This window comes from Nematostella vectensis, chromosome 12 (assembly GCF_932526225.1).
Source record: "Nematostella vectensis chromosome 12, jaNemVect1.1, whole genome shotgun sequence".
NCBI classification, from domain to species: Eukaryota; Metazoa; Cnidaria; class Anthozoa; order Actiniaria; family Edwardsiidae; genus Nematostella; species Nematostella vectensis.
The window spans coordinates 4,617,851-4,629,488 of record NC_064045.1 but is presented as its reverse complement, the minus strand read 5'-3'; the positions used below and the strand labels follow the sequence as shown (position 1 = coordinate 4,629,488).

Here is an 11,638-nt window from a genome sequence, read left to right as displayed (position 1 = left end):
AAGGGAGTAGCCTGGGAACGAGGCTAAGTTCGCTATCTTCGCGGGAAAATCGAAAATGCATAGTAGATCATGTTACTTTAGATACTAACTAATGTCGCTCGATACTTCGAAATAATAAAGCGTCTTATGGTTACCACGACCCGGTTTAGTGGATGCAGTAAATAAGTCAATGCTTCCATCGCCATTCGGCTATTTTACAATCGAACAAGACCCTGCGTGCAGGGTTGACTGGGATACGTGATGGGTTACCTGTGTATATGTATGACAATATTTTTGGCTATAATAATACCGCCTGGATATACTAAAAACATTTGTAAAATCTTGAGTTATATTATAAATGCCTTATCATAACACTGATTGGGGCAAGAATGGTAAGAAGAACCAACTCTCCAGGTTTGATTGGGGGGAGGGGGGACTCACCATGAAAGTGGACATGACTGATTGTCCTATCTTTTACAGTGTAAATTTCTACCAAATGCTATCATACAGCAGTGCATATACAGCATACAGTAGCATACACATAAACTACATAGAAAGAGATATAATCCACAGCAGAGAACTGTCATAGAAAATGTGTTTAAAAATTGTTATAAGTGATAGCACATTTGGGGGGGAGGGGGGACAAAACAGTTTTTAGGATATAGCAATTTTCAAACAAATAATCTGGAAAGTCAAAAGATATATTTAGTCCACCAAGTTGTTTTGCAACAGCTACTCTTGTGAGACAATGAGCTGGCCCTATATTTCTTGTGCTGTTTGAATTCTCCTTCAGGAATGACTACGCCTATCTGGTTAACTTCTAGAATACCATGGATGTAACAAGGGGGGCTATGGCCAAACATTCCTTGGGTGTATTTGCTTTGAAATTAAAAAAATATAGAAACAGATGTGAAGACAGATATATAGACACGAATGGGAGCTGCTTCTTGCTTTCTTGGAACTCCGGTCTCCCACTGGAGACCTTGCTATTTTCTAACTATAAGGGTTTGTAATAAAATCTGAATACTAAGCAAAAAATGTTTTAAGATATTAACATATTCATGGGAAATTTAAGAGCATCACTTAGGAAGCAGCAGCATTGGTGGAACAATAATAATGAGAAATATTACAAAAAAACAAAACTCCCTTTTTTAAAAAAACAAAAGTAGCAGTAAGTGTTACAAATTGTTCCAATAAACCCGCGATTATTAGCCACAATTTATTTTGGGTCTCAACAGCATTTCCTAGCATTCCCTTGTTGACAATATCAGCCGTTTTTCCACCAAAATACAAAATGCACATAAGAAATAAATGTAATTAACTTTACTTCATTCCTGAGTGTATAAAGCTAAAGCACCTCAAATTTTGGCCTTGAAGAAAGCTCCCGAACACTTGTTTCTTTCTCTACGGCCCTACGGGTCGGGTCTTCGACTAATCGTATCATGAATCGACGAAGGAAATATGCGGTAAAAATTCAAATTGACATGAATCTCCACAATAGCATTATAGATAGAAAAGCTTTGATTGCATTTGCAATAATATAATTGCCAAAGTTGCCTTTTTTACCGGCACAAATATAAGCTAATGCTCGGATGAATATTCAAATCCAACATGGCGCGCCTCCTGTCTTGAAGTGAATTAGCGATGACCTTATAACGGCAGAAGGGACGTACTTTATGTAAGCTCAGCCATAGCGTAATAACAAATGGGGACACAAAATAGATGGTACACGAAGTGGCGCAGAGGCTCATGGGGTATTACACAATATGGCAGATTTCCCGGGACCACGGGAAAAAAAAACAGTTGCATTTTATGACTGGGATACCGGTAATAAAACGGAGTTATTAGTACACAGTTGAGATTGTAACGAGCATTTTCCGAGCGAGTAGTAAATTCCAGGGTATCCAGTTTAGTAACTAAACTATGATCTAACCGATGGTCTAATGAAAACACAAATTAATTGCCATTTACCGTAAAATACTGAGATCTAGACTGAGGTCTAGAATGACGTCTCCTCTGGAACTCTTTTCTTTGAGTTTGTTTCCTTTGTTTTACTTTTTTTGATCCAAAGACGTCATGCATTACACAATGACCACGACGATACAGACTAGAACTAGAAAGCCAAAGTAGCAAGTTAATTCGCTGGTTTTGGTTCAACCAAAATCACCAGTGTTTGAATGAATGATTATCAGCAAAGACAAACGTGACAGAAAATCTTTTAAACAGGCAGCGCGAATTGTTTTGGATTGAATAAACTTCAACTTACACTGTAGCAAAGTCATTTTCTTGCTGATAGCGATCAAGGTAGAATTTTAGACTGTTAATATCGCTCTCAACAGTTGCTTTAATATTCTAGTTTAAGCGGGAGCGTTTTGAGCATGTGCAAGGATGAGTGTATTAGGAAAGACGCATTCGCTGTGTCGCAAACAAAAATTAAGGCCCTCCCCCAGAGCAAAAAAAGCTAAAAAAGCGTATTGGTTAGTTCATTAAAATCAAACTCTAGCTGTGAGATGCACATTCTTCCAGGAGCACCAGACTAAGATTTCTTTTCAAAATCCATTTCTCGTCCGGGAATAGCTCGTAGACAATCATACCACCGCGACCAATCGATTCCCTTGATGCTGTGTGTAGTCAGATGGCTTATGTAGCGACAATGAGAAGATGTATTCCGAGAAAGGATTTTGCAGAGCCGTAGGGGAAGATACAGAAACATTAAAAAATATTGGGGGCACAGCCACGCCCCTACTAGTAATCTCCTAATCCTTTTCCATTACAAGGCCTGCTACGGCCTTGTTTTCCATTCCAAAAGGCCTGCTACGGCCTTGTTTTGGATTCGCTTGTCAGCGCTTTGTTTGGGCAGTAAGGGATTATCTCGCTTTTTGCTTCCGTGTGCGGGGGTTGTCCAATTACGCCACACAGCGAAGAACAAATACAGATCCACTGATTTCAGCGGATCCCATCATGCAGGAGAAATTAGTTTCCGCAGAAAAATAAAGACCTAAGAAATCCGATAACTTAAATGTGTATTTCCAAGCTTATCTCAAAATCCAGGTTTACCAAAAAGTTTCAACATAAAACATTAGCGCCATAAGAGCTTCCTTGCTCCGGGGGTGAAAAAACAAGTCATTCACTTAAAGGTGAAAGACAAAATTCCTATACGAATATCGATAACGAAATAACGACAATAAACAATAAAAACATTTTATTTGTCCATCCATGTTTATTTAAATACATGAGGCTACAAATCTAAACAAATTAGTTCGTAGCACTGAGCTGAATCGCTACCCGTGTCCAGTATTATATGGGGTCGGCAAACTGATCCTATAGCACAGGATGATTCAGAAATTAAACTGTGAAAATGCTGTTTCCTAAAACTAAAGTTACAAGATAATTTAAAAATCTTCCAGTGAAAAGCCTGTATTCGAGCAGAAATAAATCAATTCAATAGACTCTTTGCAAGGTATGCATGGAAAGAAAAGCCTTAGTACGGCACGCGATAGGCGATGCACTTTCATGCAAAAGCTATTTACAGCTGCAGAATTTAGGATGTGTAATGTATACGTAAAGCTGCGGGAATTTGAAACACTAACTAGCGCAATTAAAAAAAACCCAGAGACTGGAAACATTAATAAATAGTTGGTTAAAACTGGTGTGAACAGGATGAGCAATGTCCTGAACATGCGGCGAGTGACTATGTTACACTAGATTCATTCCAGGTCTACTTGGTATTGGTAGCGGCGGCGGCGGCGTACGCGTTGTAGGCGGCGCTAGAGGCAGGCTGCTGCCCCGTCGCCCCCTGCTGGTAGGTTTGTGGATACGCCTGGTATGCTTGCGCATACTGTTGTTGTTGTTGCGGTTGTTGGCCGTACTGTTGTTGTTGACCATACTGCTGTTGCGGTTGCTGTTGATAAGACTGGTTGTACTGCTGTGTGCTGTAGGACTGCTGCTGGTTGGTCATGAGTGGTTGAGCTTGCGACTGTTGTTGTTGTTGTTGTTGCGGTGGGGGTGGAGGGGGTGCGGGGCCGTACATGTTCTGATTGCTTTGATCATAGTTCTGATTCCAGTTCTGGTTGCTAGGCTGATTGCGAGGTGGGGGTGGTGGGGGTGGATTGCTACTCTTGTAGCTGCTCCCTCCACTCCTGGAGTTACCACCGCTGCTAGACCGCCCCCCTCCACCTCCTCGAGAGCTGCTCCCACCACCATAGCCACTTCCTCCCCCGTAGCCATTCATTGATGAGCTGTTATTGTATGAAGAGCGAGAGTCGCTGCGGTTGTAGTCTGGTTTGGGGTTGCTGCGAAGGTCCCTGGCGTAGGTGTTGTCTCTACGGAAACGGTCACGTTCTGGAAAGGTAAAAAAGTGATTAGAGGTCAACAATTTCTTTCTTTGTATTTTGCAAACTGTACATCACTGAACAATCACAACTTCAGAAAGACAAACACGGGAGCAAACACAGGAAGAGAGCATTGTAATTAACATCTTTATACAACATGATTGGAGTTGGAGATTCTTTTTTGTTCGTTCCCTTAAAAAGAGTAATTATTTTCATGGTTCGTTGTGAGGGGGAAGATGAGATATTTTGAGAGTTCATTGTCTAATGAAAGACAAAACACAACTTCAAGTGGGATGGTGGATTGAGGCGGAGCAGGGTGTGATTTAAGGTGAGAGCCAAAGCACGTTTTAGGACGACGTCAGGACCGAGAAAGACAGATAACAGAGGTTTATTATCTACTAAGGATACGATATGTGTTACAAGACACTCACTCTTTCCAAAGTTCCTCGCCATGTCCTGTAGGTTTAGAAGCTTGGGGTTGACATGTTGCTTGGCCTCCTGTAGAACCGACACCAGCTCCTTGGCTTGCTTTGCATTGTTGACGGTAAAGAAAGTGTACGAGGTCCCGGTGCGGTCGGAGCGTGCTGTACGGCCGATGCGGTGGACATAGTCCTCAGTGCAGTTCGGAAAATCAAAGTTTATCACAAACTTGATATCCGAGATGTCTGAATCATATTGTTATACATAAGTTACAGAGACGAATCCCATCCTACACCTTCAACAATGTTCAGTTCAAAATTGCAGCCAAAAGGAACCCCACATATAAAACCAAACAAAGAGGGGGAGGGAAGGGTCAAAACAGGAATGTTTTGATAGCAGTGAGGGGTGAGTGGGGGGGGGGGGGGGGGATACATAGGGTTGAGCGTCCCTCCCGCGTACTTACGTACTCCATCCCCCTAATTGGTAGCCTCCAGTAGAGATCACACGCGACGTGCTAACTCCTCTTGGCGGGAACCAGGATCCATGACTCTTTGATGCTTTTCCAGATAATTTGAGGGAGCGAAAGCCGCACAGAAATTTATCGCAAAGTAAAGTCGGTTTACACTAGTGCAAGCCTTGTGTTCTTCTGTATTTCAAGCCGATGGCCCTTCACAAAATGCCTTATGCACCTACCCAAACAATAACCACTGCACCTAAAACTACTGTTGAAGACTTCAAAACTTGAAGGTTGGCACTATTTTGCTACCTGATCCAGTTAGAAAAAATACAACTGCATCAGCATCTACCACATCTTTGGTTAGCATGTGTTATAGATTAGTTCATTAATCAAGGGAAAGACAAAGTAATGGACAATTTCAGAATTTGGTTATGTTTGCTGAATGATGACTAACTGGACCAGATGCAAAAAGAAGTGCTATAAACTTAGTCTATATGCTCATGTCTTTCTATTTTTCAAATCTTCCCTATGACACCAACACTAAAGAACTGGTGTGGTTGTACAAGTTGAAATACAGGTTCCACAAAGCTTGTACTTGCGTGAAACCCGACTGTACAACCACAAAGCAAACACAGTTCTTTGAAATCTTCATTTTATTGGCTCTTTTTTTTAAAGGTGTTGGTGTTTGAATTCCATGTCAGAAGTAGGCTCTGCTCAGCCTTGGTCCCTCGACTGGCACTAACCATCAATCATCCTCCAAGTAAAGACTGGTTTGGACAACAGAGAGGCCAGGAAGTAACCAGGAAGGCAGGTCCCTAATCTATAGTGATACACAAGAAAGACGAGCCACAGTGCAGGCAAGCCTATCCTGGTAAGTTCAAACTGGTCCACTCTAAAAAGCTAAGGATTACAAAATTGCTCTCAAGATGTGATGTGGTTGAATATTATGCTGTGAATCCTAAAAGGCCCCAAGAATGCGAAAAGAGCAAAACAAGAAATTTGATATAAAGTGAAATCTTAAAAGCCTATTAACATCAATACTAAAGAATTTGAGGCCAGTTTTAAAAACAACGTTTTCACGAAAAAAAAAAAGACACTGGAGGTCAGTGTTAGTTTTGACAATTTTCGCATGCCAAGTGACCAATTAATGTGGTGTGTGAATTTTTTTTCCAACTTAAATCTTAACAAAAACATACTATCCATATGATGTGTGGACCAAATAAAATTTACATAATCCAGCTGAATAGATGCAGTTGTTGAAGCGACAGGGCCAGACACTTGGCAAAATATTTTGTGAAGTTTCCTCACCATATGCAAGGAAGAGGCCAGTCAGCACAAGTTATCTCTTAGAGAAAACCAGTTACTCCGGAATGTTATCACTGGCTCATCAATTTGGCACTTTGCTACTCCCTCGAATCTAGTGGTCCAACGTTGATGTCATTAAGAGAGGAGCTAAACCACAATAGAATGCAGGGGATATTCTAGGCTGTAGAAGAATTTTTTTTGGAAAGATGGAGTTTTTTCAAGCTCTTATTGACATCAGAGACCACAGCAACTTACGTTAGTCATGAACACGCTGGATCCAGCCGTGAAGGCCAACTAAAACCCCAACCAGTACCTACTAGGAAAGGCTCAAAGGAAACATTAGTTGCTGAACAACATTAGTTGCTGAAGGTGAAACAATCATTTCAGACCTACCAGCTACCATTATCACAACAGCCATGTCAACAGATACATACCTAGGCCTCTGGATGCCACATCTGTGGCAACAAGGATCGGGGCATGACCTTTGCGGAATTCTGAAAGATAACCACATCGAGGAACTTTCAACACCATGATTTTCTACACCTCAACAGCATTTTCATTGTCTTGCCTGCTAAAGTACATGTTCAACACTAAGACCTCTATCAATTTTATTGGCACCTACCACTTAGAACCCAGTCTCTTTCAGGCTGAGCTTTGTCACCATGAATACACATAGCTGGCCACCTGGTTTACATAAATAGAGATGAACATGAGGTTAGATTGAAGACTGTACATGGAAATAGCAATCTTTTACTAATTCTGGTGCTCACCCATCTGAGCGCAGCTTTCGTGTAAGTTCATCAGCTCTCCTTTTTGTCTCAGTGAAGATCAGCGTCTGCAACGAGGATAAAATTACTATGCCGCCAATAAAACTTCCAACACTAAAAGATCAATTTGAAAGTAGCAACAAACCTTGTTCTCTTTCTCTCCCATGATCTCTTCGAGAAGCTTAAGCAGCCTGAAAACATAGACCTTCTAGTTAGAGATCAATCCACAATTTTTAAAGTAATTCAGAAGGTTAGAAACCAATGAACAGAGTTTGCAAAGCATGTCCAGAGTTCAAAATGTTCGAATTTCCGCATTACAGGTGCAATTTATTGGGGTAGATGTGGTACTGGGATCGTGCTATAGAGGCAGGCAATTTGACTTGATGAGCAGATAGAACAAAATAATTCCTGCATCTTTACTGACAGGTTGAATGCTAAAATGACCAAGCATTGCAGTCTCTTTGCTGGCCAAATTCTCCTCTCCCTTCAAGAGTTAAATGGTCACTCACTTGTGTTCTTTCTCATGGTCCTCACAGACATCTACAATCTGTAAAATCTTGTGATTGGCAGTCAGTCCAAGACTACCGACAGTGATGTGCACATAGTCTGAGAGGAAGTCGTGGGCCAGGCCCTGCACTTCCTTGGGCCAGGTCGCACTCCACATGAGTGTCTGCCTGTCTGGACGGATCTGGTCAATGATGGTTCTAATCTGGGGCTCGAAGCCCATGTCTAACATGCGGTCGGCCTCGTCCAGGACAAGGTAGGTGCAGTGGCGCAGGTTGGTCTTCCTGGACTCAAGCATGTCAATCAAACGGCCTGGAGTGGCAATGCAGATCTCAACACCTAAAGGCAAAAAACAAAGAGAATTAAGAACACGCTGTGTACAGACAAAAAAGTTGTGATGTGTAAAAATGGTTTGTGGCATTAGGTAGGAAGAAAATGTGTTGTTACTGGAAACCAAAGGAATGCTATCATGATTGCTGTATAGGCTCACTGAGATTGTTTGATAGAGCTCCACTCGAAATAGAATTTTAGCCTTGCTTGGCACTTATACAAGTTATACATGGCTGTACAAAACTTATTTTCTAGGGCTGTAGATCTCCTGAAGTAATAATGATTAAACATGCAAAATGAAGGACAAAGATTAAAAGAAAGTAAATAGAGATAGCAAAATTAAAAACATATCAATCCACGGTCAGAGTGTCCTATGTATTTATAAATCTTGTCCATATGTTTTCTTGTACTGTAAGCTTGGTTTGTACCCGTTCGTGATCATGTAACAGGGTTGTTCAACATCAGAGAGTGCCTATTGTTTATGCACTTTGAAGTTTGTTAGATTTCCTAACCAGTCTTCTCTTCTATGCCACAGGTAACCTCATTTGCTTACCTCTTTCTAGCTCCCGGATTTGAGGTCCTTTTGGTGCACCACCATATATACAAGTACTCCTAAGCTTGCAATGTTTGCCAACAGAGTATGCAACCTCCTGAACTTGCTGAGCAAGCTCACGCGTTGGACATAACACCAACACCTACAACCACACAATAACATTGTCAATAACATTCCGTGATCAAGATGGAGAAGGCAGAAAGGACACGAGCTCATGAACTTCAGTAACGAGGATTCAAGATTGTCTACATTTAGCATATCAGGCAATGTTTGATTCTCTCATCATTAGCTCAGAGTCAGAAAGATATGTCGAAAGTGGACTCACGATAGGTCCATCTCCAGGCTGGAGTAATGGCTGGTGGTTGATGTGGACAATGCCAGGAAGAATAAACTGTAACAGCAAAGGGCAAAAGTCAGACACACTCAACACACAAAAATTAAGATCTAAATGCAAAAGAGAAAATGGTAATGAAACAATAGTAATCAAGTCTTAGCTTACAGATAATGTCTTTCCAGATCCGGTCTGGGCAATACCAACCAAGTTACGTCCAGTCAATGCAACAGGCCAGCCCTAATTGTAGAATAAAGGGACTAACTTTTAGATAATTACATGTGGACGATGATAAATTGATAAGTTTTATATACAACTTATGCTAATGCCTTGTGAAAACAGTGCCACCATTGCAGGAAAACACAACAGTGTTGGACAACACAAGGCTAATTTCTTTTTTTTTTCATGAGCTGTGCTATTTGTTACATCTTAATTAGTATATAATTCCATTGAATACTGCCCATGGGTTATATGACATTTGAACTTGCTTAACATTCTTTGCCAGGCAATGCCTGTCTATTTGGGATGGGAGCACTGAATACAGAAGGTTTAAATTACTTGGTAATGATACTGTGAGCTTCAGTAACGAGGAATTCAAAATTGTCTGCATTTAGCATATCAGGCAATGTTTGATTCTCTCATCATTAGCTCCATGGTAAGAATCAGAGACGCAAAGTTTGACACACTCTTACCTGTGCTTGGATCATTGTCGGTTCTGTAAATCCTTCTCTTTTGAAATAACTCTGGATGTAATCTGGAAACACAACATATCGTCATCATTTATACTCTGACAAGTATATATAGCAATCACCTCAATGACAAAACATAAATATACATATAAAGTTAGCAAGGGAATCTTATTTTTCAGTGTTAACCAGCCATGAAATAGGACAGTGAAGCATCTAAACTCTAAGGTCTCAATATCCTGAGGAACTTGAGTAACAAAGACATGATATTTAAGGAAATCACACATGCTGATATCTATTCTCATCATTTTTCTACTTTACATCACTTCTTATCTCCCTGGTTTTATAACAATGTCATACCGGGAAATGCAGATTCTTCAAATGTTGTCACTGGTTTGGGGACATTTCTGCCATTAACAGTCAAATCCTTGCTTCTACGGTAAGCGTCTACTTCATGCTGCCCTCTTGCCTGTACAACAGGGTGTTCGCGATAGAAGTTCTTTTCAAACTTTTGAAGGGAGTTCATATCCCATCGTGGCTTTCTGAGGCTAGCTCCTGGCTGATTATTGCTCTTGCCACCACCGCCACCTCTGAAGGATGATCCCCCAAATGAGCTACCACCACCTCGGCGGCCACCCATAGCACCGCCGCCAAAGCTTTAAAAACATACAAGGCTAGTTATATACCATAGTAACAGTTAGAAAAAATAATAAGCTGAGACCAACTTATTTCATTTGAGGCAGATTAAACAGATGAATGGTGAGCAAAAAATGCATATCCAATTGCAGTATGAAATAGTAAGTAACTATAGAATTCAGCCCCATCTACACTAACAATTTTTAGTTGACAATTTTTAGTTGAAAACTATATTTGTTGGCATCTACACTAGCAATTTTTCGTGTGTGACAATTTTTAATTGCCGAGAAAAAGCAAACCAGTCATTTGAGCAGCTATAGTTGCAACATAAAAGTTATCGACTTTGCTACATCTACACTAGCAAATAAAAATGTCAACTTAAAATTATTAGTGTGGATGGGGCTCTATTTTTGCATAGAATTTTTGTTATGTCGTTATCTAGGCGGGAAAGAGTCGTTTTAGAGTGGATTGTTAACGACCAACATAAGACACATTTCCTGATGGTCATATCGAGAATAAACGAATATAATCCCAGTTAAACAAATACAGAAGATAAAGGTACACATTATTTGAAAAGTCGTTTTATTTTTTTTATTAAAAGAATATGAATGTTGGGCGGAAAGCGTCATTTCTGAGTCTGGCGAGAAATGACTTGAACACGTTTCGCAATGGCCCACTGTTTGTTGGCTTGGCTACTCAAATATTGTGGGGAAACATAAAGCAATGGATATATCAAACGAGGTGAGTAATATATGATAGTATTTAGGCTACAATAGTAGAATATTCCACGAAGAAAAGCGAAAACAAGCTTCGTAATGGCGGCAAAATGAAAGAGCTCGAAGCAACGACTACGAGCTGAAGTTGGTCTCACCTTTTTCGCTCTGAACGGCCTCCCATATCAAAAGAACGTCTTGTTTCGTATCTAGACATGTTTCCGACTGAGCTTAGCACCTTAAAGGTGTTCCTTGGTGAGAGAACGCGGAGAATTTTGACAAAAAACCGACACAAAGTCGTAGTCGGCACGTCGCTCAGAAAGAAATGGTCGAAAGGGTGGCTGTGACGTCATGGGCGAACACGAGGGTGCTGCTGAACGTTGATTGGCTAAGCACTCTTGCGTAATGTAAACGCTATGTGTTAATTTGAAGGTGGGAGGGGGGGAAGGATTATTTTTTCGACGGTTCCATGTTGGGCAGAAAAAGCGGAAAGTTACTTCCCTCAAACAAATACAAATTGTGTTTAATTGGGTTTTTCACTGTTTTTGCAAACGTGGCATGGGAATTTTTAATATGAAAATCATAATAAAAAACAGATGAAAACAGCATTATAGAAAAGCAAAAAA

General features: G+C 40.6%; 1 protein-coding gene across 1 annotated transcript; it reads right to left on the bottom strand.

The window, feature by feature from the left end:
• Positions 1 to 3,166: 3,166 nt before the first annotated feature.
• On the bottom strand, positions 3,167 to 11,362 carry LOC5509634 (ATP-dependent RNA helicase dbp2). Its single transcript, XM_001630074.3, has 13 exons — positions 11,171 to 11,362; positions 10,024 to 10,319; positions 9,670 to 9,731; positions 9,146 to 9,217; positions 8,972 to 9,037; positions 8,647 to 8,788; positions 7,769 to 8,102; positions 7,405 to 7,450; positions 7,263 to 7,327; positions 7,115 to 7,176; positions 6,927 to 6,986; positions 4,742 to 4,975; positions 3,167 to 4,320 (listed from the first exon to the last, which is right to left on the bottom strand). The coding sequence occupies exons 1-13, from the start codon at positions 11,227 to 11,229 to the stop codon at positions 3,698 to 3,700; spliced, it is 2,121 nt and encodes a 706-aa protein (XP_001630124.3). The 5' UTR covers positions 11,230 to 11,362; the 3' UTR covers positions 3,167 to 3,697.
• Between the last annotated feature and the right edge of the window lie 276 nt (positions 11,363 to 11,638).